We start from the raw sequence: 27,561 nt of genomic DNA, 5'->3' as shown, positions 1-27,561 counted from the left end.
CATCGCCCCAATTATGGTACTATCGTGTAATTAACTCACTTCTCAGTGATGCAGGGCACCGCGGCCGCAACGGGGAAAGCCGCTTATTCGCGGGTTGGGGCTGAGATTTTGCCGCGCCCCCTAAAATTTTTTGCGGGCCAGGGCGGGATGCGGGGTCTGATCGGGCAGGTTTTTCGGCCTTGACCCGCATTTTGGCGGTTATTTTCCGGGTCGGGGCGGAATGCGGGGTCTGCTAGAGTTGCTCTTAGTCGACGGAGACTGGGCAACACTGAAATTACCGGGGATAAATCATGCCATCAGCTCCCCTCAATCTTTACCTAACAATAAAGAGAATTGGGTTTTTGTCGTCCGTCATTAAAACTGCCCCTGAGGTTGTAAAGAATTACCCACCATGCCATTGGTAAGTGAAAAAAAGGTTCAGTTTGCCCCTTCTAAAATCCGCGACAGGCTCGGTTATTAAAATTAAGCCCCGGTACTCAATAATGTGCGGGTGGTTGGCGTAGTGGTGTGAGCCTCACCTCTCGACCTGGGAGACCTAGGTTCGATTCCCCTTTCTCTCTTTTCTTCTTTTTCTCTCCTATTAATGTTGGTAGGCGTAGGATATTACTACTCGCCCCAGCGTCACTTAGCAGATGGGCTGCACAATGTACCAGTTACTCTATTTTCATTCTTTCTATTTTTGTACATATTCAAATATTTCAAAAAAACTCATAACTTTCAAACCCTAACTCCAAATCTAACATGTTATATATAGAAATCCCTTAAAAAGATGTGTAGATTTCAAATATGGTATTATATATTAATCACTTCAATGTAAAAAAAAACTCATAACTTTCAAACCCTAACTTCAAATCTAACATGTTATATATAGAAATCCCTTAAAAAGATGTGTAGATTTCAAATATGGTATTATATTAATCACTTTCAAATCCTAACTCCAAATCTAACATGTTATATATGGAAATCCCTTTAAAAAGATGTGTAGATTTGAAATATGCTATTATATTAATCATCATTCCTAAAATTCCATTTATGATGCAACCTTTATTAATATCTTCTTTATATGGGGTACTTTGAAAATCCCGTCTTAACGTTGATATTTCTGTTGTCTAATAAATTGGAAACATGTTGAGTACATTTCACAAATAATACAACCTTTTGAACTTTGCGCGACACCACTTATCATGTTGTTTCTCGTGTGGCATTGTGAAAGATTTTAAGGGATTCGCCGATGCTGTCAGGTGTGTGTATGATGGATGATTTTTTTTTCGTTTCAACGCATGAGGAATAATGCCTTTTCGTGGAATCTGAAGCATGCATGGTTAAAAAACAAATTCCGAATCATACACCCGATTTCATGAAAATTATTGTGACCTCTTCAAATAAAAAATTCGTTTTAGTGTGATATGTGCAAATCCGTTTATTATGTTTCCTTCTATATGAAAGATAATTGAGTTGTACTTTAGACTTTATAGGTCTCCGTGCATGTATGTTTAGAAGAAACTTGGTAACGAAAATCAGTAATGGGCATCTGGTAACTTACCAATTAAACCTTAATTTCTTATATATGTACATACATGTACGATCCTCATGATTTAGGCTCTCAATGATAAATCAAATGATGAAGGTAATGACTCCTTATACTGCAAATTAACTAGGAAGGTAATTTAGATATTTAAATTAATCAATTCTTTCATGATTGAAGTGTAGCATTTCATACATGCATTTTAAGACCATTGGTAAAATATATATTACATGGCTGATGCAATAGAATGTTGTCTTGGGTCATTGGGCCAGGGAAGTGTGTTTTGATTCTCCCGGTGCACGCACAGACATATTTGCTAGTAAATAAATAAATCATGTCATCAACGTGCTATCCCACTGAATTGTTCCACTTCAATCTCTTTATTGAACACAATTACATCTGAACACACTGACAACACATTTTGCTCTCTTTATTCAACACGCACACTTCCAAGCAGAGCTTAAATATTTCTCACATATCACTGACGAAAAAGTAGGCGAGCATCGCAATTAGCTAGAACCAGCAGGTGCAGCCAGTTTCGCGAGAAACCCTTTGTAGTGCTCCATGATCCTCCCGGCCTCGGGCATCACCTCCTCCACGGCGTCTACGGCCATGAACCGCTCGGCCCACGCCGCCAGGCCCGGGACCCTGGCCTCGTCCAGCAGGTTGGTGCCGCCCAATTCGTCCACCGCCCGGATCCACACCACGAAGCTTCCGAGCGCGAGGTCGACGATCCCGACGGCGTCGCCGCCGAAGAAGGCCTTCCCCTTGGAGCACTCCGTGAGAGCCCGCTCCAGCGTCTCCACCTGAGGCAGCACGTTCTCGAACGCCTCCGCTCTCTGCTCCGCCGTCGTCGCCCTGAACAGCGGCCTCCACGACGGGAAGAACTGCAAGCGCACCACACAGATTCAGCAAGTCGTAAATTGTTGCAAATGATCCGGCAATTTGACTTGTCGTGGTGCGAACGGATGAGTCGAAAAAAGATGAATCATCAACAAGCCAAGACCGAAGAAGCACGGAAGACAAAGTGTGTCAAGATTAGGAAAAGATTGTTAGAGTAATCTTGATTAGAGATGCTAGTACTGATTAGTAGTCAATTAGATTAGGAGAATCACAAAGTAATAGTCCGGCTCGGATGCATATTGGTAGTACTATTAGGAGTCCTAGTCGTTTGTACTAGGTTAGCTGGTAGTACTAGTGCAATGTTCGTGCGTTGCTACGGGAAAAAACTATTTTCATATCCTTAGCTCAAAGCAATCATATGCACATGGATCATATAGTAAAGTGATATTATGAAGATTTTTCATAGCTAAAATGTTCATTGAGCTTAATCCACTTTTTGTTAAAGCATCATACATGCAGCCATGCTTCCCTACGGAGCCGACATTCCTTATAATATCATTGTCATTCCCGAAAAAGGATGACACTGCGGGGCAAGTATTTTTTTCTAATTTCATTTGCAAATGCAGACCATGTAATTTAACTGATGTTCCATTGAAAGATTAAAATATGCATGACAACAATCTTATGGACTACATCATTGAAACATCCTCAACTTTTCGGTGAGATTGTGCATGGGTCTTTGCTTCATACATTGCAATGTTGTCCGAGAGAGTGTGATAACTAATGACACAGATGGTTTATTTAAATATCACAAGGACCCGGGATAATATAAACATACACATACCGTTTTTCTCAAACACACCAAAGTGTTCTCTTTTGTATTAGTAGAAAAGCAGGTAGATGGAGTGAGTCCCGCTGCCTAAATGTAATTTTTGTGCAGCCAGGCCGGCTTTCTCAAACATACTCTAGTACGTCTGCCCGTGCGTTGCAATGGACGAAGGAAAACAAAACCGACTTCACGTGCCATTATGCCCCACTTATATCTAGCTCTGATAAACGTTGAGATAAGATTGCCCTCGTCTATGTAAGGTGCACATGCACATGTGTTGCGGGTTGCATTAATATCATATATATTTTTTGGATCATGACGTGTTGATGTGAAGGGGCACCCCAACGTCCTTTATTGGACTACTACAAGCAGCTTGATTGATTGTTGTATATGAACAGCTTCGTGCTTTGCTGCTGCAATGCTTGCTTGCTGCATCATGTATTCGAATCTTGAAAAAAATAGATGGATTCGCCGGCTGCTTGCTTCATCTGCTGGCATTAGATCAATTCGCCGACTGCTTGCCGCTGCACATGCATGTAATGGTCGTGTTGTTGCGCGCAACTGCCAATATGTCGAGTCGACGACTGCCGATGGGCTGAACCGCCGGAGGATGGAAGAAGCAAAATATATTGGATCACTATGTAATCTCAGGGTGATTCGCGCATGTGTTCATGCATATTTTTCTTTCACTATTTTTTTTTGCCACTGGCTGACACGTACACCTCCACCTCCACCTCGAAACTTACCATTCGTCTCCACCTCCACCACTCTTTTGTCAAAAGCAAAAAAATAAACTCCATCGCTTCTCTCTTCTATTCTCTCGCTCCATCTATCTATCGTCCCTATCTGCATTTCTTTCTTCACTGATATAGCACAGGGCCGAGCGCCGAAGCACGGGCAGATTCCCCCGGGCGCGCCGCCACCAAGCCACCAAGCACCCCATCTCTAGGCACCTCCCCTCAGCGCCGCCTGGTGGCAGATCCGTGGCAGTGGCGGTGGGTCCTCTCCTCGTCTCCGGCCCGGCCGATTGCGCGCGACCCCCCTCGCACCTGTCAGCCTGGCGCTCTGGCGGCGCGTCTCTCGGTGGCGGAGTGCCCCCTGGTGGCAGATCTGGGGCAGCTGTTCCGCTTGCCTCCTGTGACTTCCCGCAGCGCCTTGCCCCTACTCCCCCTCCGCCACCACCAACAGTTGCCCGGTGCGACGCGCCCACAATCTGCAGCATCCGGCTCCACCCATCCTTCATCCTCCTCGACCTCTGCCCCGACCTCTCAGTTATTGCGGCTCAGCCCGGCCATGCCTGCCTCTTTTTTGGCTGGTTGTAATGTTCAGGTTAGCCTAGCCATCCACCTCTTCTTTGACTGGTTGTGATGTTCGGCTCTTCTTCAGCTGGCTGTGATTTTGTTGCGGCCACAATCGAGTTATAATCCGTCATTAGAGTATGTTTCCCCTTCGTCCCATGCTTTCTCCACCACGAGATGGCGCCGCGCCCAGGTCGGCGAGCCAACCTCTGCTGGCCAGCTTCCCCTCCGTCCTCTGCTATCTACGCCACGGGATGGCGCCGTTGGCCGCCGCCGCGGCCGCCATGGCGCCCCGTGGGCCCCTGCTGCCCTCGCCTCGAGCCGCCAGTTTCCTGCTTCCTCTCCTCCGGCAGGCCACGCATCCGCTGCCGTTGCCTGTCGGTCGCCCGCCAGCGAGCTCCACCTTCCTGTGCTACTGGATAAGATAACCAAAGGAGCGCGGACAGGATTCTTACAAGATACACGGTTAATTTGCAAAAACGAAACGTTTTCTCAGAACCACTTACACAGGGACTGCGGGCTCAATTACCAGAAAGCACAGGGATTTTTCCGCAAAAATATGAAAGATATGCGTGAGTGTCCGAATTGTATTAGGACATCTAGTACGTATAGGATTAGGTCTGTGTTGGGTCGGTGGCTGCTGTGCATATATATATGCACTTGGCCGTGAATTTTGTAACACGGAGAAAACATAGAATAAAGAGAGGAGAAACAAAGGGCACGACAAGAGCCCTTAGCTATCAATTATCTTGTGTGTGTCTCCGTCGTAATTTGATGTGATCGATCCTGTGGGTAGAATTCCAACACTTGGTATCTAAAGCAAGGTCCATTTGAAGGTGTGCTTGCCCCGGGGTCGCGACCCGACCAGCGCCTCGGGGCGGGCGATATGGTCGTTGGGTGGTGCAGCGACGATGAAGAGTGTGCCATGATGTTGTTGGGTGATGCAGGGACGAGGGGATCTGGCGATCGTCGTTCGGCGGAGCGACAAGGAGGGAGACGGCGGGCTATCGTCGGCAAGGCGGCGGATGGAGATCATTGACGGGAGCGGTGGTGCGGTGATGCAGTGCCGGAAAGTCGTCAAGATGGTCATCCATGGAAGTTAGAGTCAAGGAGTTGTGCGGGTTAGCACGATCAGTTGGTTAGTCGTCGTCGTGTCAGCGTCGTCATGTCCAAGTGCTCGTCTCTGTGAGGCGTTGAAGATGAAGCATGCCTAGGTCGTCTATGTGTCTCGACGAGAGGATCAAGTTCAAATATGTGGGGGCGGTAAACCAGTGAAGGTGAGTCTCTTCAATGAGGCCATGTCTCTAAATGAGGCTGGAGTGCATGGTGTAGTGCACAGGATGGTGTGATCCACAAGGAGCCGGCATGTATCTTGCTAGGGTGGATGGTGAAGTCCATCGGGTGGTGTTTTCCACAGGTTACTAGCGAGGCTGGATAGTCCAAGATATATTTGAAGTGGTCCGTAAATTCGCCAAGTCAAAATTGGAGGGGAGATTATTGCAAATGATCTAGCCGGCAATTTGACTTGTCATGGTGCAAGCGGATGAGTCGAAAAAAGTGAATCATCAACAAGTGAAGACCGAAGAAGCACGGAAGACAAAGTGTGTCAGGATTAGGAAGAGATTGTTAGAGTAATTTTGACTAGAGATGCTAGTACTGATTAGTAGTCAATTAGAATAGGAGAATCACAAAGTAATAGTCCGGCTCGGATGCATACCGGTAGTACTATTAGGAGTCCTAGTCGTTTGTACTAGGTTAGCTGATAGTAAACGCGTGAGTGTCCGAATTGTATTAGGACATCTAGTACGTATAGGATTAGGTCTGTGTTGGGTCGGTGGCTGCTGTGCATATATATATATATATATATATATATATATGACACTTAGCCGTGAGTTTTGTAACACGGAGAAAACATAGAATAAAGAGAGGAGAAACAAAGGGCACAACAAGAGCCCTTAGCTATTAATTATCTTGTGTGCGTCTTCGTCGTAATTTGATGTAATCGATCCTGTAAGCGGAATTCCAACAAGGTCGACTATCCCGACGGCGTCGCCACCGAAGAAGGCCTTCCCCTTGGAGCACTCCGTGAGAGCCCGCTCCAGCGTCTCCACCTGAGGCAGCACGTTTTCGAACGCCTCCGCTCTCTGCTCCGCCGTCGTCGCCCTGAACAGCGGCCTCCACGACGGGAAGAACAGCAAGCGCACCACACAGATTCAGCAAGTCGTAAAACCAACCGATGTCTCATGTCTGTCTGCTGATTTTACGGTACGAAACTCGAGCTACGATGAACAAACAGAGCAGAGGGTGTTTGTACCGTGTCGTTGACGTAGGTGGCCCAGAAGCGGGCGACGGCGCGGTCGTAGGGGTCGGCGGGGAGGAGGGGCGTCCCGGCCCCGGCCCAGGCCTCGTCGACGTACTCGAGGACGACGAGCGACTCGCACACCGGCCGGCCGGCGTGGATCAGCACGGGGACCTTCTTGTGCACAGGGTTGGAGCTGAGCAGGAGCTCGCTCTTGTGCTGCAGGTTCTCCTCGATGTACTCGTAGCTGAGGCCCTTCATCTGCAGCGCCACCTTCACGCGGATCACCCAGGGGCTTAACCACGCGCCCAACAGCTGCAGTTCGCCTCCTTCTCCTCCTCCTGCCATTGTAGAGTGCAGAGGGAGCCTTCAGAGTTCAAAGAGACTTGTGTAGTGCTTTCTTGTTTGATTTTGCGCTCAGCCACTCAGGTGATATAATCCGGTTTCTTAGTTTGACTAGTGGATTGATTTTGACTGGTTAACTTGGAAGTGGAGAGTCGTGGATGCTTCGGTGTCGTCGTTTCATTGTTCGAGAGAGTTGCATCACTCGTCAGCGTTGTCGTATACCCAGGAAAGGAATAGGTGGCAGGTAGCGAGGTCACTGGTGCTTCATGAGGAGTAGTTGGCTTGTGTCCTAGCTCATGTTGTGTCACGCGTCTCCAACGCTCACCGCAAATTTGCTCCTGCGGAGTTCAAATGCTTAAATGGAGCGTAGTTCTAATTTAAAATGTTTAAATATTGAACTTCAATATTTTGTCTCTCTTAACTGTCCATTGATGCTCAATAGATCTTCTTTTAGTTGTTCGTGAGTTGGTCTGATAGGATCACTCACGTTCCTAAATCCAAAACCCGCCACAACATTCTCACCCTCATCCTCCACGATTATGTTGTGCATGACCACACACCATGTCATCACCTTGATCAAGGTCTACACATCCCATTACTCCAAATTCTAGACATTCTTTCTAGCTGCTTCTTGTCTTTGCGCAAAGTGAGACTTTTTCTGACCAATTGGGTTAGAGATGATGTTCCCAAAGGTAGCCCAAGGAGGATAAATACCGTCAATCAGATAGTAGCTCATGTTGTACTTATGCGCATTGACATTATAGTGGGAAGGAGCAGTTTTTTCCTTCAGCCAGCCCAACAAACAATGGTGATCGCTGCAACACATTGATGTCATTGTGAGACTCAGGCATGCCAAATCCAAAGATCTTGTGATGCAACTGCTTCAAGAATGATGATGGGCTTCTTAACATGACCTTGATATTCCCCTTGCAAAGCTTTTGGACAGTTCTTCCATTTCCAATGCATGTAATCAAGTGATTCGAGCAAACCTGACCACCCTCTTGCTTCTGAGATTGCGAAGAGCCTCTCGGTGTCTGCCACAGTTGGTTCCAGGTACTGCGGCCCAAACACCGAGACCACGACAGTTGCAAACCTTACCATGGCATATTCGCATGTCCTCTCGGACATCCGCAGGTACTCGTCCCACAAATCAATGGTCGGGCCATATGCAAGCATCCGCAATGCAGCCGTGCACTTTTGGTAACTAGAGAAACCAATCCTTCCCATGGCGTCCTTCTTCAAGATGAAATACTCATCAAAGGACCAGATGCCATGGTAGAGACGATCGAAGAAATTTTTGCGCATCTGAAAGCGCCGACGAAAATTGTCAGCGAAGAGGGCATTGGGGGAAAAGTAATCATCGATCGGCGTCGGCCGCGCCCAGTTGCGATTGAGCACTCGATGACCCTTAATCGATCCCTTAAAATTGAGAACATGCTCTTCCGCACACTCCGCGTCTGCAAGTACTGCCTGCATCATCGCCGTCTCATCCGTGTAGTCCTCCTTGTGAGAAGACTAAACATTGTGCTTGTAGACGTACTCCATATCCGAATCCATTGCTTCAAAGAAGAATGGATAATTTTTTTAGCTCAGGCAATTCACGAAACAAAGGTTGGGCATGGTGAGCATTCACTGGTACAACGAGGTGCTATACAAACGGTTTTTAACCCCTTTTCAGGACGATGTTTTGAACCGTCACCAAGTGAGTGACTGCGACGGGGGGGGGGGGCGTCCTTCCCACATGACCCAGAAACTGTTAGGGAAAGGCCCTCCTGGCACACACGCTCAGAAAAATGAGGTCGTCTGCGATGATGGGCGAGAGATGAAATACAATTATACAAGCCCAATCGGTTTCGGTCGTAAGTACATCCCACACAGTCAGTCCCAAACAAACGTTTCTGTTTGTTATGTACATCCCACACAGTCAATCCAGGGAAAACGTTTGCGTTCTTATGTACATCCCACACAGACAATCCTGGGAAAACATTTTCGTTCTTATGTACATACCACACGGTCTGCCTCTGGAGTCCACTCCACGGGTCCTGCCTTCTTCAAAATCTTGAAGAACGGCAAGGCGCGCTCGGCAGACTTGGAAATGAATCTGCTAAGCGCGGCAACACATCCAGTCAAACGCCTCACATCCTTAACCGTCTTGGATGCTTGGATTTGCTCGATAGCCTTGATCTTACCGGGGTTGTCCTCTATCCCTCGGTGGGACACAAAGAAGCCAAGCAGCTTGCCGGAGGGAACACCAAACACACACTTCTCTGGGTTCAACTTCAAGTTGATCTTGCGTAGATTAGCAAACTTTTCTTCTAAATCTTGAATGAGGGTTGACCTGTCCTTGGTCTTGACCACAATATCATCCATGTAAGCTTCAATGTTTCGGTGCAACTGTGACTCAAAACCAATCTGGACTGCCCTTGCAAATGTGGATTTGGCGCTTTTCAACCCGAAGGGCATACATACAAAGCAGTACGTGCCGCATGGAGTGATGAATGCCGTCTTCTCTTCATCTTCCTTGGACATAAAGATCTGGTGGTATCCTGAGTAGGCATCCAGAAAGGAAAGCAAGTCGCACCCGGAGGTAGAATCCACAATCTGATCGATGTGTGGCAAGGGAAATGGGTCCTTTGGGAAGGCCTTGTTCAGATCAGTAAAATCTATGCATAGTCTCCATTTTCCATTAGCCTTGTGTACCACCACAAGATTGGATAACCATGTTGGATGCAGTACTCATCTAACCATACCAGCTGCCTCAAGTTTCTTGATCTCCTTGGCAATGAACTGTTGCCGCTCCAAGGCTTGCTTCCGGATCTTCTGCTTGACGGGTCGGGCATGAGGGCAGACAGGAAGGTGGTGCTCAATTACCTCCCTCGGAACACCGGGGATGTCAGATGGTTGCCAAGAAAATACATCGACATTCGCCCGCGGGAAGGCAACGCGCGCGCTTTCCTATTTGTCATCAAGGGTGGCACTGATAGTGAAGGTACCATCAGTACCAGCCTGCCCTGTCGGGACCTTTTTCACAGCGGGTGCACCAGCCTTGGATCTTTTGCTGTTAGAACTCTCTAGCAAGTCCTCGACGGGTGCAACATACTCCGAAGATGTACGCTTGCCGGATTCCTTGGGGCATCCTTGCTATTTTTCTTCTTCTTTCTTTCCTTGGCAGGATCCTTAGCTTCTACGGCATCCGCCGCGACTGCGTCCCTGTATATCTTGTCCATGCAAATGATTGCATCCTTCTCGTCGGATGGAATGGAAATGACGCCTATTGGCCCTGGCATCTTCAAGGTGTTGTAGGCATAGTGGGATGCCGCCATGAGCTTGGCCAGAGCTGGGTGATGATGACATGTACCTAGGGTAAGGTCTTAGGCCTGACCTAGACACCCTACCCAAGGACACTGCCCTAAAGTCAGAGACATACAAAGTACAACAGGAAATACCGACTGAAACCACCTTGAAGTGGAATCCACTCGACGGAAGATTCCACTCGGATATCTCAATTCCACTCGACCATACAAAAACCCACTCGGTGTACAGAAGGCCTAAAGTCACCCCAGGATGGAAACGGTCAGGAATTCACTCAGTCGTCATAAAGATCATTTACTACGGGCATTACCAGTAACGTTCAAGTTATAACTCACATTGAACCCTTGTGTAACTGAGGGCCGTGAGGGACCTGGTGCACTCTATATAAGCCACCCCTCCCCTCTGGCACAAGCTTCGCACCCCCTGTAACTTCAACACATATCCAGTCGACAAGCCACGGCGGCACCGAGACAAAGGGCTTTTACCTCCTCTGAGAGGGGCCTGAACTCGTAAACTTGTGTGTACAACCTCGCCGTAGCTAGGACACTACCTCCTCCTACGTAACCCCTACTCTTACTGTCAGACTCGTTCCCTTGACAGTTGGCGCCTACTGCGGGGCAGGCGTCTGAGCGACTTCCGGTGAGGTTGCGAATTTCGTTCTCCATCAACATGGTATCCGGCGGTGGTTTGGCTCTGGGCCACGAGATCCGTCTCGGCGTGCTCGTCTTCATCACCGACGACTCCGCCTGGCTCCAAGAAGCCCTCCTCGATGTGGGGCAGCGCACTTCCGTGCGATTTCCTGTGGCATCCTTCTGCGGCAGCCGTCGACCCAGTATCGGTCGGCTCCCACGGTATCCTCGCTCCCCGCTGGTCGCCGCCGCAAGCGATCTTTTCGTTCGCGACTCCAGCGGTGGGCATGTGGTGGCTCGCCAGTCGGCCACCCCTCAAGTCACGGCAATCGAGCCCGATGAATCTCTCTACGAATCATTCGACCCACCGATTGGTCACTCGGACACTCTTTCTGAGTGCGAGAGCAACGACCCTGCGGCCGAAGTCCTCATGGTCAACTCCCGGCGCAGCCCCCCGGATTCCATCGCGGCGGCGGTGGCGGCGACGGCGACCCGTCGCGCGATCATGATGAGTATTATCCCCAGGCCCTCACTCCGGAGAAAAGGGAGGAGCTGCATCACCGCAACGTCCAGGCGCTCCAAACCCGCATCGTTGGGGAGACCTCCGAGGCTCGGGCCCTGGAGGCTGCGCGCTTAGCCACCTTGGCTGAGTGTATGTGTCTGGAGAATCTCCAGCAATCACTCGACGAATGTGCCCATCAGCAGATCCCTGGATCCAGCCAACAGCCACGACAATTTTTTCTGACTGAACCTCGGGACAAACCTCTCGTATACCATACTCCGATCCAAAATGTCGCAGCAACAACACTCATAGCAGAGTCAATACAACCATCACGTTTAGAAGCTGGTAGAGGTTTGCTGCAAATCTGAGCGCTGCTTCGAGCAGCAGGGGAACATAACTCGGTTGTTTCTCAATCGACCAACAGAATCCATAGCAGATTTGTGGTTGTGGACATAGTTCAGTCGGCGCATAGCCCATGATTGCCTCCAAGGCGTGAAGATCGTGGTCACCGCCAAGATCAGTACCTTGGTCGGAGCCATGGGCAGTTTGATCCTCGTCATTCCCGTGATGATCGCCATCGAGTGACCTCGCCTCCTCCGAGGGGGGGGGGGATCGTATGCGCCCAGGCGGTACGATGACACGCGCACCTTCGGTGACGAGTGGAGGGTTCCAGTCCACCCAAGAGAGCCTGGGTTCGATGGAAGGTCACTCCTCGTATAAGGTTTGGTTGACAAAGGCCGAGCTAACAGAGAAGGACTTGACAGAGATCGTCCGACTGGACGAGAGGCATTCATTTCTGGTCCCGAGTGTTTCAGCAGAGCCATCCGAGCCACTGAGATCCCGCCCAACTTCAGATTAGCTACTGGTGTGAGTAAGTTCACCGGTGAGTCGAAGCCAGACACTTGGCTAGAAGATTACTGAGTGGCAGTACAGATTGGTGGGTGCAATGATGACGTGGCCATGAAGCACCTCCCCTTGATGCTTGAAGGCTCAGCCAGAGCTTGGTCGAATCAGTTGGCTCCTGGGAGTATCTTCTGTTGGGAAGATTTGGCTCGAGTGTTCATCAAGATATTCGAAGGCACTTGCAAGCGACCTGCTGGACTAACTGAGTTGCAACATTGCATCCAGAAGCCGAGTGAAACTTTGAGGAATTTTATCCAGAGATGGACCACCCTACACCATGTGGTGGAAAATGTGTTAGAGCATCAAGCAGTTTGCGCCTTCAAAGAGGGCGTCAGATACAAAGAGCTTATCCTGAAATTCGGTCGTCCGGGAGATATGCTCTGAGCAGAATGATGGAGATAGCCACTCGGTATGCAAATGGTGAAGAGGAAGACCGACTCCGCATTGGCAAGGGGAAAACAGTCGACCAAGATACCGGAGGTGGAAACACCAGTCGGAAACAAAAAACATAAGACTGAACCTGCTGGTCCTGCCAAAGGTGCAGTACTGAATGCTCAAGGGAAGTTTAAAGGAAAACCTAAGGGGTCATGGGTGCCCAAAAAGGTGAAGAATTAGTCTGGCCAAGATGTCCTGGGATTACCGTGTCATATTCACACGAAGAAGGATGAAGAGGGTAACTTGATTCTGCCCAAGCATACCAGTCGACAGTGTCGACTCCTGATTCAGTAGATCCGAGAGGGTCAGCCCTGTGAAAAGGACTCTGATAAGGACGAGGAAAAAGAAGAATAAGATGATGGTTACCCTATGGTCAATGCTACCTTGGTAATTTTTGCTAATGTTGAGAGCAAAAGTTGACTGAGAGTTATTAACAGAGAAGTGAACATGGTTGCCCCGGAAACTACGACTTACTTGAAGTGGTCTAAAACACCCATTACGTTTGACCAGTGAGATCACTCGTCACACATCGCTACCCCAGGGCAGCAAGCGACGGTGGTCGACCCATTCGTTGGGAGCACCCGACTAACTAAAGTCCTCATGGATGGCGGCAGTGGTCTGGACATTCTATACACTAAGACTCTCCAAGGGATGGGCATTCCGATGTCCAAACTCAGTGAGAGCAACATGCCGTTCCACGGTGTCATCCCAGGGAAGAAGGCAAAGTCACTCGGTCGCATTGCTCTTGATGTGGTTTACGGTGATTCCAAGAATTACCGCAAAGAGAAGCTAACGTTTAAGGTGTTGGATTTCCACAGTGCCTATCACGCTATTCTGGGTAGGCCCGCATATGCTCGTTTCATGGCCCGACCATGTTACATGTATCTTAAGTTGAAGATGCCTGGGCCCAGAGGTGTGATCGCAGTCACGGGGAATAGACAGAGAGCAGAGGAGTGCCTCCAAAGAGGTTCCAAGATTGCTGATGAGCAAATGGCAGTGGTAGAGCTGGAGGAATACAAGAAAAATGCCGATCCAAGTGATCCGTTGCGAGCCAAGAAGCCTGCTTGAGAGTCAGCATTTCAGTCGACCGGCGAGATGAAACCAGTTCACATTCACCCGGATGACCCCTCTACTGCTCCGACCCACATTTCATTGACACTCGATAGCAAATAGGAAGAAGCGCTCATCAAGTTCCTCCGTGATAACTTGGACATCTTTGCATGAAAACCATCAGACATGCCGGGTGTACCCAGGGGGATTGGCTGAGCACCGTTTGCGCGTCGACTCAAAAGCAAAACCTGTCAAGGAACATCTCCATTGGTCCGCCATCGAGAAGAGGAAGGCGATTGGCCAGGAAGTGGCTCGGCTCCTGCCAACTGAGTTTATCCGCGAGATATACCACTCCGAGTGGCTCGCCAACGTCGTCATGGTCCCCAAGAAAGATGATTCACTTCGTATGTGTATCAATTTCAAGCATATCAATCGGGCCAGCCCGAAAGATCATTTCCCTCTCCCCCGCATTGTTCAAATCGTCGACTCAACTGCGGGGTGTGAGTGTTTATCTTTTTTAGATGCATGCTCTGGGTACCATCAGATCCGACTCTATGGGCCCGATGAAATAAAAACGGCCTTCATCACCCCATTCGGGTGTTTTTGCTATGTCACCATGCCTTCTAGTCTCAAGAATGCCGGTGCCACGTTCATGCGCATGATCCAGAAGTGCGTGCTTACTCAAATCAGTCGGAACGTGGAAGCATATATGGATGATATCATGGTCAAGTCTCGCAAGAGTTCCGACCTGCTGCCCGACCTCACTGAAACCTTTGCCAATCTAAGAAGATATGATATCAAGCTTAATCCGTCAATGTGCACATTCGGAGTCCCAGGAGGGAAGTTACTCGGTTTTCTCGTTCCTGAACGAGGGATCAATGCAAAACCCGAAAAGATTGGAGCAATTCTTCGAATGAAAGGCCCTGTGCATGTGCATGATGTTCAGAAGCTTACAGGTTATTTGGCTGCATTGAGTCGATTCATTTCCCGCCTCGGTGAAAAGGCATTGCCTCTTTACCGACTGATGAAAAAGTCTGACACATTCGAGTGGACTCCTGAAGCTGAAGCAGTGTTTGTAGAGCTCAAAACCCTGCTTTCCACCCAGCCAGTGCTTGCTGCTCTGGTCAGCAAAGAACCTCTACTGTTGTATATTGCGGCCACTGGACGAGTTGTCAGCACAGTGCTTACAGTCGAGCCAGAAGAAGAAGACAAAGACTATAAAGTGCAACGCCTAGTATACTACATTTCTGAAGTCTTGACTCTGTCCAAGAAAAGGTATCCACATTACCAGAAGCTTGTCTATGGAATCTATTTGAGTACGAAGAAAGTTGCACATTACTTCAGAGACCACTCGCTTACAGTCGTCAGCGATGCTCCGTTGTCTGAAATTTTGAACAATCGAGATGCAATCGGTTGAGTGGCTAAGTGGGCGATTGAACTTTTCCTCTAGATGTCAAGTTTGAAGCTAAAAAGGCAATCAAATCTCAAGCAATCGTAGATTTCCTGACCGAATGGATTGAGTAACAACAACCGACTCAAGTTCACTCGAAACACTAGACCATGTTCTTTGATGGGTCCAAGATGTTAAATGGTTCTGGTGCTAGAGTGGTCTTGGTATCACCAAGAGGCGACAAACTCAGTTATGTCCTCCAGATTCACTTCGATTCCTCCAACAATGAAGCTGAGTATGAGGCACTCCTCTACGGGTTGCGTATGGCCATTTCACTCGGCGTCCGTCGCCTGATGGTATACGGTGACTCAGATTTAGTGGTTAATAAAGTGATGAAGGAATGGGATGTCCGGAGTCCTGCCATGACCGGATACTACAATGCAGTAAGGAAGTTGGAGAACAAGTTTGAAGGGCTAGAGCTCCACCATGTTCCTCGACTCAAAATCAAGCAGCCGATGATCTGGAGAAAATAGGTTCCACTCGGAAGCCTATTCCCAGTAATGTGTTCTTGGAGAATCTCCACACCCCGTCAGTACAAGAAGACCCCTTTACAGAGGAGCCCCCACAGCCAATAAGTGCTACCAATCCGACCGAGGTCGAAGTACCAGTAGTGGTCGACTTAATCATGGAAGTTCTGGCAATCAACCCTGACTGGACAGTGCCATATATTGCATATTTTCTCAGACATGAGCTTCTAGAGGATGAAGATGAGGCACGTCAGATCGTCCGTAGATCCAAAGCCTTCACAGTCATAAGCGGACAACTTTTCAAAGAAAGTGTTACTAGCGTGGCTCAGCGATGTATCTCTCTAGAAGAAGGTCGATTGATCTTAAATGAGATTCACTCGGGGACCTGTGGTCACCATGCGTCCTCCCAGACCATCGTGGCCAAAGCATACCGAGCGGGATTCTACTGGCACAGGTATAACGCCCTCGATGCGGCTATAGCTCCCACGTGTCGAGGCACGACTTAGAGACATAACCGCATTGAAAGCAATGTCGCAAGTCAGGCAATCATTACAACATCCCATGTAATATATAACAAAAGGGGGAGATACATAGTTGGCTTACACTCGCCACGTCACATCAGAGAACATAAATAACATCCATCAAACAATCACTCATGGCCCGACTACGGCGCCAAAATAGAAAAGAACCCAACAAGCGACAAGGCCCTGAATCAAACCCCAACTAGGCACCACTACTGATCATCGGGAAAGGAAACATAATAATGCTGAGAGTCCTCGTCGAACTCCCACTTGAGCTCGTACTCGTCACCTGGAGTGGAATCACCTGGACCTGCATCTGGAATTATAGTATCTGTGAGCCACAGGGACTCAGCAATCTCGCACCCTCGCGATCAAGACTATTTAAGCTTATAGGAATGGACAAGGCAAATATATGTGGAGCTGCAGCAAGCGGCTAGCATATGTGGTGGCTATCTTATACGCAAAAGAGAGCGAGAAGAGGAGGCAAAGCGCGAGCGAGAATCTAGAAGGACAACCTGCGAAGCATAACTCCAACACCATGTCCACTTCCCGGTCTCCGCCGAGAAGAGGCCATCACGGCAACACACTCAGCTGATTCATTTTAATTAATTAAGGTTTAAGTTATCTACAACCGGACATTAACAAATTCCCATCTGCCCATAACCGCGGGCACGGCTTTCGAAAGTTCAATCCCTGCAGGGGAGTCCCAAGTTAGCCCACGACAAGCTCTCACGGTCAGCGAAGGAATAGTCCTCCTCCCAAGATGTTCCGATCAGACTCGGTATCTCGGTAACTCAAGACACTTCGACAGGTTAAAACAAGACCAGCAACACCGCCCGAATGTGCCGACAAATCCCGATAGGAGCTGCACATATCTCTTTCTTAGGGCACACTCAGATTGTCTTAGGTACGGGTAGGCCAGCCCAGAGTTGCCCCTGGTGGCCACCGGTAGCTGACAGGTGGACCAACACTCAGAGGAGCACTGGCCCGGGGGGGGGGGTAAAATAAGATGACCCTTGAGTCTGCAGAACCCAAGGGAAAGAAAAGGCTAGGTGGCAAATGGTAAAACCAAGGTTGGGCATTGCTGGACAAGCTTTAATCATGGCAAACTATCAAGGGGTTCCCATTATAACCCAACTGCATAAGGAACGCAAAATCCGGGAACATAACACCGATATGACGGAAACTAGGGCGGCAAGAGTGGAACAAAACACTAGGCGAGAGGCCGAGCCTTCCACCCTTTACCAAGTATATAGATGCATTAAGATAACATAACAATATAATGATATCCCAACAAGTAAATAAAGATGTTCCAATAAGGAACGGCCTCCAAACTTCACTTGCAACTAGCAACGCTATAAGTGGGGCTGAGCAAAGCGGTAACATAGCAAATCAACGGTTTGCTAGGACAAGGTGGGTTAGAGGTTTGACATGGCAATTGGGAGGCTGACAAGCAAAAGGTAGGTATCGTAGCATTGGCATAGCAAGAGCGAGCAAACTAGCATAGCAAAGATAGTAGTGATTTCGAGGGTATGATCATCTTGCCTGCACAGTTGTCAGAGTTGACTGGATCCTCACAAGCAAACTCAACGGGCTCCTCGGTAGCGAACTCGTCTCCCGGCTCTACCCAAACAAGACAAACAAGCAACAAGGATACAATCAACCACGTGCAAGACCAAGCAATACGATGCAATGATGAAATGCTATGCGGGATGCGATGCGGGATGCAAAATGCAAGATATGACAGGAAATGCATGAACCTGGCCTCAACTTGGAATTCCAAGGGTTCCACTGGAAAGATGAGATGAAATCGCTTGAAAACGATATAAAGATCATTGGAATCGGAGTTACGGTTTGGAAATGGCAAGCGTTTTAAGATATGACACCGGCCTGCGATTTACAGCAAGTAGGCATCTAAATGCAAGGCAACGAACATGCTACAGCCACCAAACATGACAACAAAATACATGGCAGGGATGCCCACAAGATGCTTAACAAAAGACTAGCACTGAGCCACGGCCAATTCATCCATTATAAGGTTCAAACAAGCATGGCAAAAACGCAAATGCAAAACAGATTCCAGACTTGGTGAAATTAACACTAGTCTGAAATTTCAGATCACGAAGCCCTCTTCGGAGCAGCAAAACAACATGACACATGACCTGAACATGACAAGTAAGAACATGACATGGAGCTACTCAACAAGCTTAACAAAAGACCCAAAGTGACCTGGGGCCAAAAGGGTTCACAAAATATATTAACAGGCACACGAACATAGTTAAAACACAATCAGTTTTCAGACTTAGTGAAAACTGAGACATGCTGAAATATAACTCACGAAGGCATGTAAACGAGCTCAATGCACTCACCACGGTGCAAGTCACAGCAAGGCAATCATATATACATTAAGAAGGCACAAAATACAAGCTAGACATGGCAAGAACAATGGCATAGCATGCACGGATCAACTACAACAACGCCGACAAAATCGCAAATGAGTTGACGATCTGCCCAGATTCACCACGAAGCAAAAGTAGAGCTCGATTGACTCAAGCTATGTTGCTCCAAAATAGCAAGTAAAGACATGGACGGATAGAGAATAACATGAATAACAAAAGTCCCTTACTGATTATCCTCAAAAGAGGCACTGATCACTAGGAAACAAGCTGAACATATGGCATCATGAACTAAAATATCCCAGACTTAGTGAAAACAACTAAGTCCCTGAAAACAGATTTCCCGGGTGCCTCTCTTTGCGAGCTTGCACAAGTCACCACACACATCCTAAAAATTCATGGGTTGCACCTCTGGAAATAAGATAAAATGCTTAACGAAACATATGAAGGACTCACAGGCATAGCATGCACACAATAATCATGGCAAAAATGACAAAAGTCTAAGATGAACTAGCAGATCTGACAATTAACTTACGAAGCCTCCTTCTAACAGCATTTTGGGCATCAAGATGAGCTCAAATGAAAATGATGCAATAGAATGAAATGATGTACTCGTTGAGGCGAACATTTTGACATATTGTAAGTCCAAAACGGAGCTACAAATGCAAAGTTACGGGCGGTCAAAGTAGGCATAAAAAATTAAGGGGGAGAGGGAAAAAGTCAACCCTAGATATTTTGGATCTAAGATCTGGAACGGTGCACTGTTCATCGGGCGCGCGAACCGAGGTCGCCGGAGAAGATGGCCGTGGCGAGGCCGGCTGGTGGAGGAGGGAGGCGAGGCCGGCTCGGGCGGGGGCGGCCGGAGTGGCCACGACGCTCGCCGACGTTGGCGGAGGCCGGAACGGGGCGGCGAGGCGGCGGTGGTGGCGATGGGAGGCGTGCCGCGGCGGCGTGGCGGCGCCGGCCGGCGATGGCGGCGCGGTGGCCGACCGGGGGAAGACGGCGGCGCGGTCGGCGGAGCTGGGGACGAAGGGAGGCGGCGGCGGCGCTCCTCCGGCCCGGGAGAGCGGCGTCGGGGGCCGGCTCGGGCCTGGCGGGCCCTCGCGGTGGGCGGCGAAGCGGTCCCGCACCGGGGACACGTGGCGGCAGCGGATAGGCGAGGGGCGCGGCGGACGTTGTCCGGTCAGGGGTGGACACGTCCGTCGGCGGAGGTTTCTGTTTTTTTAGAACTAGGGTTTCGAGGGGAAGACGAGATCCGAAAATGGAGGGGGTATATATAGGCATAAGTAGAGCTAGGAGAGTCCAAATGAGGTGCGGTTTTCGGCCACGCGATCATGATCGAACGCTCTAGGACATGGAGCAGAGTTTGGTGGGTTTTGGGCCAAATTGGAGGGGTGTTGGGCTGCAACACACACGAGGCCTTTTCGGTCCCTCGGTTAACCGTTCGAGTATCAAACGAAGTCCAAATGGTACGAAACTTGGCAGGCGGTCTACCGGTAGTAAACCAAGGCCGCTTGGCAAGTCTCGGTCCAATCCGGAAATGTTTAATCCCCACACACGAAAGAAAGCTAGAAATGGCCACCGGAGGAGAACGAAGCGCCGGAATACAAAACGGACAACGGGGAAAATGCTCGAATGCATGAGATGAACACATATGCAAATGCAATGCACATGATGACATGATATGAGATGCATGAAAACGAAAACAACACACGGAGACAAAGACCCGAACCCGAGAAATAAATATAACTTAACGCCGGAAACGGCAAGAGTTGGAGTACAAATTGGGAAAGTTACATCTGGGGCGTTACAACACTCCACCACTACGAAAAGATCTTGTCCCGAGATCTAGGACTGAAAGAACTCCGGGTACTCAGAACGGAGGTGATCCTCGCGTTCCCAGGTAGCTTCACGGTCGGAATGGTGAGACCACTTGACTTTGAGAAATTTGATTGACTTGTTGCGAGTCTTGCGTTCAGTCTCTTCAAGAATAGCAACTGGGTGCTCACGATAAGAGAGATCTTCTTGGAGCTCAATGTCCTCGAAGTTGACGGTGCGGTCAGGAGTCTTGAAGCACTTTCGAAGCTGAGAGACATGGAACACATCATGAACATTTGCAAAGTTTGAAGGAAGCTCGAGTTGATAGGCGAGGTCGCCTCTCTTGCTGACAATCTTGAAAGGTCCCACGTATCTAGGGGCAAGCTTCCCTTTGATACCGAAGCGACGAGTACCTTTCATAGGAGAGACACGGAGGTAAACATGATCTCCGATCTCGAAAGCCAAATCACGGTGCTTACTATCATAGTAGCTCTTCTGGCGGGATTGGGCTGCTTTGAGGTTATCACGAATGACTTTGCACATTTCTTCTGCTTCTGTGATTAAGTCATTACCCAGCAGCTGACGTTCACCGGTTTCAGACCAGTTGAGAGGGGTACGGCACTTCCTGCCATACAGAATTTCAAATGGGGCCTTGCCCGAACTTTCTTGAAAACTGTTGTTATAGGAGAATTCAGCATAAGGAAGACAATCCTCCCACTTCATGCCGAAGGAGATCACACAAGCCCTGAGCATATCTTCAAGAATCTGGTTGACACGCTCGACTTGACCGCTTGTTTGAGGATGGAAAGCAGTGCTGAAGCGGATGTTGGTGCCCATGGCCTTCTGAAAAGAATCCCAAAACTTGGAGGTAAAAATGCTGCCATGGTCTGAAGATATCACTTGAGGAATGCCGTGCAGAGAAACAATGCGAGAGGTATAGAGTTCCGCTAATTGAGCTGCAGTGATCGACTCCTTGATAGGCAGAAAGTGAGCCACTTTGGTGAGCTTGTCGATGACAACAAATATAGCATCATTGCCACGCTTGGACTTTGGAAACCCAGTCACGAAGTCCATTTCAATGTGGTCAAACTTCCATTCTGGAATGGCAAGAGGTTGGAGGAGACCAGCTGGCCTTTGGTGTTCTGCCTTCACTCTTCTGCAGACATCACATTCATTCACGAATTGAGCGATCTCGCGCTTCATTCGAGTCCACCAATAAGCTTGCTTGAGGTCCTGATACATCTTCGTGCTCCCAGGGTGGATGGAGAGGAGAGAATTGTGAGCCTCGTTCATGATCACTTTACGAAGTTCACCTTTGGGCACAACAATACGATCCTCGAAGAAGAGAGTGTCCTTGTCATCAAGGCGGTAGCACTTGTACTTGGACTGACTCTTGGCAATCCCAATCTTCACCTTTTTCACCATAGCATCAAGAAGCTGGGCTTGGCGAATCTGGTCTTCTAAGGTAGGAGAGACTTGAAGGTTGGCGAGGAAACCTTGAGGAACAACTTGCAGATTAAGTTTGCGGAAAGCTTCACAAAGCTCGGGTTGATAAGGCTTGAGAATCAGACTGTTGCAGTAGGCCTTTCTGCTCAAAGCGTCAGCAATCACATTGGCCTTGCCTGGAGTATACTCAATACTCGGATTATACTCTTGAATCATTTCGACCCATCGAGTTTGCCTTAGGTTGAGATTAGGCTGAGTGAAGATGTACTTGAGACTCTTGTGATCAGTGAAAATGTCCACTTTTCTTCCCAATAGAAGATGTCTCCAAGTCAAAAGAGCATGCACAACTGCCGCCAACTCGAGATCATGAGTGGGGTAGTTCTTCTCATTAGGCTTCAACTGGCGAGATGTATAAGCAACAACTTTCTTCTCTTGCATCAATACTGCGCCAAGACCTTGGAGAGAGGCATCACAAAAGACCTCGTACGGCTTGGATTCATCAGGCGGAGTTAGAACTGGAGCAGTGATCAATTTCTCTTTCAAAGTGTTGAAAGCAATATCACACTCCGGAGACCAAACGTACTTGACGTGCTTCTGAAGAAGATTAGAGAGAGGCTTCGCGATCTTGGAAAAGTTTTCAACGAATCTTCGGCAATAGCTTGCGAGACCGAGAAAACTGCGGAGTTGCTTCACGTTCTGAGGAGGTTCCCAATTCACAATTGCAGACACCTTCTCAGGATTCACGGAAATGCCCTTGGCAGAGATGATATGACCAAGATAAAGAACCTCATCGAGCCAAAATTCACACTTGGAGAACTTGGCGTAGAACTGATGTTCCCTGAGCTTATCGAGAACCAAACGCAAGTGCTTGGCATGATCTTCCTTGTTCTTGGAGAAAACCAGAATGTCATCGAGATAGACCAAAACGAAGTCATTGGTGTAGGCATTGAAGATGAAGTTCATCATGCGAGAGAACGTCGGAGGAGCATTGGCGAGGCCAAAAGACATGACAGTGTATTCATATGAACCAAAGCTTGTTCTGAATGCTGTCTTGGGAATATCTTCTTCACGAATGCGAATCTGGTGATAACCCATACGGAGATCAAGCTTGGAGAATACTTGGGCACCTTTGAGTTGTTCGAACAACTCATTGATGTTGGGAAGTGGGTATTTGTTCTTGATGGTCTTCTTGTTCACTGGACGGTAATCAACACAAAGTCGGTCCGTCCCATCCTTCTTATTCACAAAAAGAACACCACAACCCCACGGAGAAGTACTAGGCCGGATAAGACCCATTCTTTCTTGCTCATCGAGTTGCTTTTTCAGCTCTTTCAACTCTTCAGGTCCGAGCTTGTAAGGACGTTTGCACACAGGTTCCGTGCCAGGCTCAAGTTCAATAACGAATTCCACTGGCCGGTGTGGAGGCATTCCTGGGAGCTCTTCTGGAAAGACGTCTTGATATTCGCAAACAACTGGAATTTGCGAGATGGCATCCAATTCACCCTTCTCATTGAGAGAAAACAGACGAATAGTATTATCCCGAGCGGCAAAGACAATTACATCCTCAGACGAATGAGTCAATTGAATCTGCCTGGCTGCACAATCAAGCTAAGCCTTGTGCTTAGAAAGCCAATCCATTCCGAGAATAAGATCAATATCCGAGTCACCAAGAACCATTGGAGAAGATAGAAACTTGTAGTCACCCAAAGTAATAGTAACATTCGAAGCAATGGAGTTAGACTGCATGTGCTTACCGGGAGAGACAACTGCTAAAGTACTAGGCAAAATTTGCAAAGGCAACCCATGCTTAGATGAAAACGGTCTCGAGATGAAACAATGCGATGCACCCGTGTCAAAAAGAACATTTGTAGGAATATCATTAACAGGAAGGTTACCCATGATCACATCTGACGAGTCCTCTGCCTGAGCTGCATTCATCAAATTGACCTTGGCATGCTTGGGGTTATGCTTGACCACAGCTGTACTTGCCGATCTGACAGGAGGAGGAGAAGGAAGACGCCTCTGGCTGAAACACTTGTTGGCATAGTGACCCTTCTGTTGGCACTTGTTGCACGTGACCTCTGAAAGCGGACGGTGATACGGAGCACTCGATCTTGGAGCTTGAGACGAAGTCTTGTTCTGAAAGCCAGGGTTGGGTGGGTGGGAAGAACCACTGCCACCTTTGCTCTTCTGCTGATACGGCTGACGGAACGGAGGAGGAGGAAGCCAAAACTTCTGCTGCTTGGCCACTTGAGTAGAGGAAGAAGGAGTAACATCTCTGACTCGCTTCCTGGAAGCATCACACCTCAACTGAGCAGCTTCTTGCTTCAGTGCCATGTTGTAGAACTCATCGTACCTCAAGGGCTCGAAGAGGACAAGAGCGAGCTGAATATCTTCTCTGAGACCACCCCTGAACTGATATATCATGCTCTTCTCATCAGGCACGTCCTGCTTGGCAAAGCGGGCAAGCTTCTGGAACAATTTGTTGTAGTCATAGACAGACAAAGAGCCTTGCTTCAGATTGCGGAATTCCTCACGCTTGCTTTCAACCACGCTCTGCGGAATGTGATGAGCTCGGAAATCTCGACGGAAATCATCCCAAGTGATAACACGTCCACCTCTGGAATCCTTGTACTGCTGGAACCATTCTGCAGCTTGATCTTTGAGTTGGAAGGAAGCGAACTTGACAAAGTCCTCAGGCCTGACGTTACTGCACTCGAAATGCTTACACAGATCCACAAGCCAATCGTCAGCATCGGTTGCCTCAACACAATTACTGAAAGTCTTTGGCCCGTTAGCAAGGAACTGGTTGAGTGTAGCAAAGTGACTCTGATTGCTGCCTTGATTCCCTTGACTGCCTTGATTGCGCTCTTGGAGAATTTGCATGATCAGCTGAGTGTTTGCATTGGTTGCGGCCATCACAGCTTGCCATGCCTCTGGAGGAGGTGGAGGTGGTGGCGGATCTTGATTCTGGTTCTGACTGGTGCTCTTAGCGGGAGCCATCCTGAAGAGGTTGACCACCGTTAGCACATAGACAGATAAATTGAAGCTGAATCCAACGGAATGAAAATTGCAACATATAGTCTTCACATCCGAACAAAATGAACGAATGCATTCCTCTTCAAATGGTCACATATCCATAAATTGAGAAGCCACGTAGAATTAAGGTAGAGAAATAAATCAACAAGGTACGGATCAAGAACGAATAATCGGTAAGAAATCCCAATCTCAAACCAATATCCGTGGAAGAAGAACTAGAGCTACTAGAATTCCCACCTATGAAACTCCCGAACCTTTCCGGTTATGCAATCAGGTGTTGGGGATACAGGGGAAGCATAATATCTCACCCAAACTAGCAAATCCTACATCCAGCTGTATCCATCCTTCAACACATAACCAAGAAAACTTCGGAAACCATCTACCTCAACCTTCGAAAAGCATCCGTTATACAAGTTATGGCGATACTCCCGAACTCCCGCCCCAGTACTGGGTGGCGTCGAGGTTATCTCACCAACGAACTGCATAAAAGAGATTTTCGATGTCGGCGAACATATCTCAAGTATTCCAGAATTGCAACGATAAAATTATGATGACAACACCTCAGAGCTCAACTCCCCGGGACACTTCCACTAAACCCCTGACAGGAGGCACCAAGACAGTGTTCTCATCATAAGCCATCGGAAAAAATCCAAGATACTCGCGTGATCCTAAATTTTTTTTTAGTGAAATTTGAGAAGAGAAGAGTCAAAACTCTACGTCAGGATGCCTTACCAGAGCGATGAGGAGACTGGGAAGTAAAAATAATTCCTAAGCTCTCTGATATATAATTCCAAAGTGACTCAAAACATTTTTCTAGACACAACTCAGCTGCTAAAAACGATCAAGCAATGGGGCTCCTAAGGTCGGGGAAGGCTCTGATTACCAACTTGTAACGCCCTCGATGCGGCTATAGCTCCCACGTGTCGAGGCACGACTTAGAGACATAACCGCATTGAAAGCAATGTCGCAAGTCAGGCAATCATTACAACATCCCATGTAATATATAATAAAAGGGGGAGATACATAGTTGGCTTACACTCGCCACGTCACATCAGAGTACATAAATAACATCCATCATACAACACTCATGGCCCGACTACGGCGCCAAAATAGAAAGAAACCCAACATGCGACAAGGCCCTGAATCAAACCCCAACTAGGCACCACTACTGATCATCGGGAAAGGAAACATAATAACGCTGAGAGTCCTCGTTGAACTCCCACTTGAGCTCATACTCGTCACCTGGAGCGGAATCGCCTGGACCTGCATCTGGAATTATAGTATCTGTGAGCCACAGGGACTCAGCAATCTCGCACCCTCGCGATCAAGACTATTTAAGCTTATAGGAATGGACAAGGCAAATATATGTGGAGCTGCAGCAAGCGGCTAGCATATGTGGTGGCTATCTTATACGCAAAAGAGAGCGAGAAGAGGAGGCAAAGCGCGAGCGAGAATCTAGAAGGACAACCTGTGCAAGCATAACTCCAACACCGTGTCCACTTCCCGGTCTCCGCCGAGAAGAGGCCATCACGGCAACACACTCAGTTGATTCATTTTAATTAATTAAGGTTTAAGTTATCTACAACCGGACATTAACAAATTCCCATCTGCCCATAACCGCGGGCACGGCTTTCGAAAGTTCAATCCCTGCAGGGGAGTCCCAACTTAGCCCATGACAAGCTCTCACGGTCAACGAAGGAATAGACCTCCTCCCAAGACGTTCCGATCAGACTCGGTATCTCGGTAACTCAAGACACTTCGACAGGTTAAAACAAGACCAGCAACACCGCCCGAATGTGCCGACAAATCCCGATAGGAGCTGCACATATCTCTTTCTCAGGGCACACTCAGATTGTCTTAGGTACGGGTAGGCCAGCCCAGAGTTGCCCCTGGTGGCCACCGGTAGCTGACAGGTGGACCAACACTCAGAGGAGCACTGGCCCGGGGGGGGGGGGGTAAAATAAGATGACCCTTGAGTCTGCAGAACCCAAGGGAAAGAAAAGGCTAGGTGGCAAATGGTAAAACCAAGGTTGGGCATTGCTGGACAAGCTTTAATCAAGGCGAACTATCAAGGGGTTCCCATTATAACCCAACCACGTAAGGAACGCAAAATCCGGGAACATAACACCGATATGACGGAAACTAGGGCGGCAAGAGTGGAACAAAACACTAGGCGAGAGGCCGAGCCTTCCACCCTTTACCAAGTATATAGATGCATTAAGATAACATAGCAATATAATGATATCCCAACAAGTAAATAAAAGATGTTCCAATAAGGAACAGCCTCCAAACTTCACCTGCAACTAGCAACGCTATAAGTGGGGCTGAGCAAAGCGGTAACATAGCCAATCAACGGTTTGCTAGGACAAGGTGGGTTAGAGGTTTGACATGGCAATTGGGAGGCTGACAAGCAAAAGGTAGGCATCGTAGCATTGGCATAGCAAGAGCGAGCAA

General features: G+C 48.4%; 1 protein-coding gene across 1 annotated transcript; it reads right to left on the bottom strand.

Annotated features, from left to right (window-relative positions):
* Positions 1-1,849: 1,849 nt before the first annotated feature.
* Positions 1,850-7,377, bottom strand: LOC123061821 (probable glutathione S-transferase GSTU6). Its single transcript, XM_044485101.1, has 2 exons — positions 6,810-7,377; positions 1,850-2,412 (listed from the first exon to the last, which is right to left on the bottom strand). Exons 1-2 carry the CDS (start codon positions 7,140-7,142, stop codon positions 2,035-2,037), a joined length of 711 nt encoding a protein of 236 aa, XP_044341036.1. The 5' UTR covers positions 7,143-7,377; the 3' UTR covers positions 1,850-2,034.
* Between the last annotated feature and the right edge of the window lie 20,184 nt (positions 7,378-27,561).

The sequence above is a fragment of the Triticum aestivum genome, chromosome 3A (genome assembly GCF_018294505.1).
Source record: "Triticum aestivum cultivar Chinese Spring chromosome 3A, IWGSC CS RefSeq v2.1, whole genome shotgun sequence".
Classification (NCBI taxonomy): domain Eukaryota; kingdom Viridiplantae; phylum Streptophyta; class Magnoliopsida; order Poales; family Poaceae; genus Triticum; species Triticum aestivum.
This window is presented reverse-complemented; position numbering and strand designations above follow the sequence as displayed.

Excerpts from the sequence above, each read along its gene's own strand:
- LOC123061821 (XM_044485101.1), bottom strand. The coding sequence starts at position 7,142 with ATGGCAGGAGGAGGAGAAGGAGGCGAACTGCAGCTGTTGGGCGCGTGG. Across the intron at positions 2,413-6,809 it reads CCACCTACGTCAACGACACG|TTCTTCCCGTCGTGGAGGCC; the intron begins GTACAAACACCC and ends GTGCGCTTGCAG.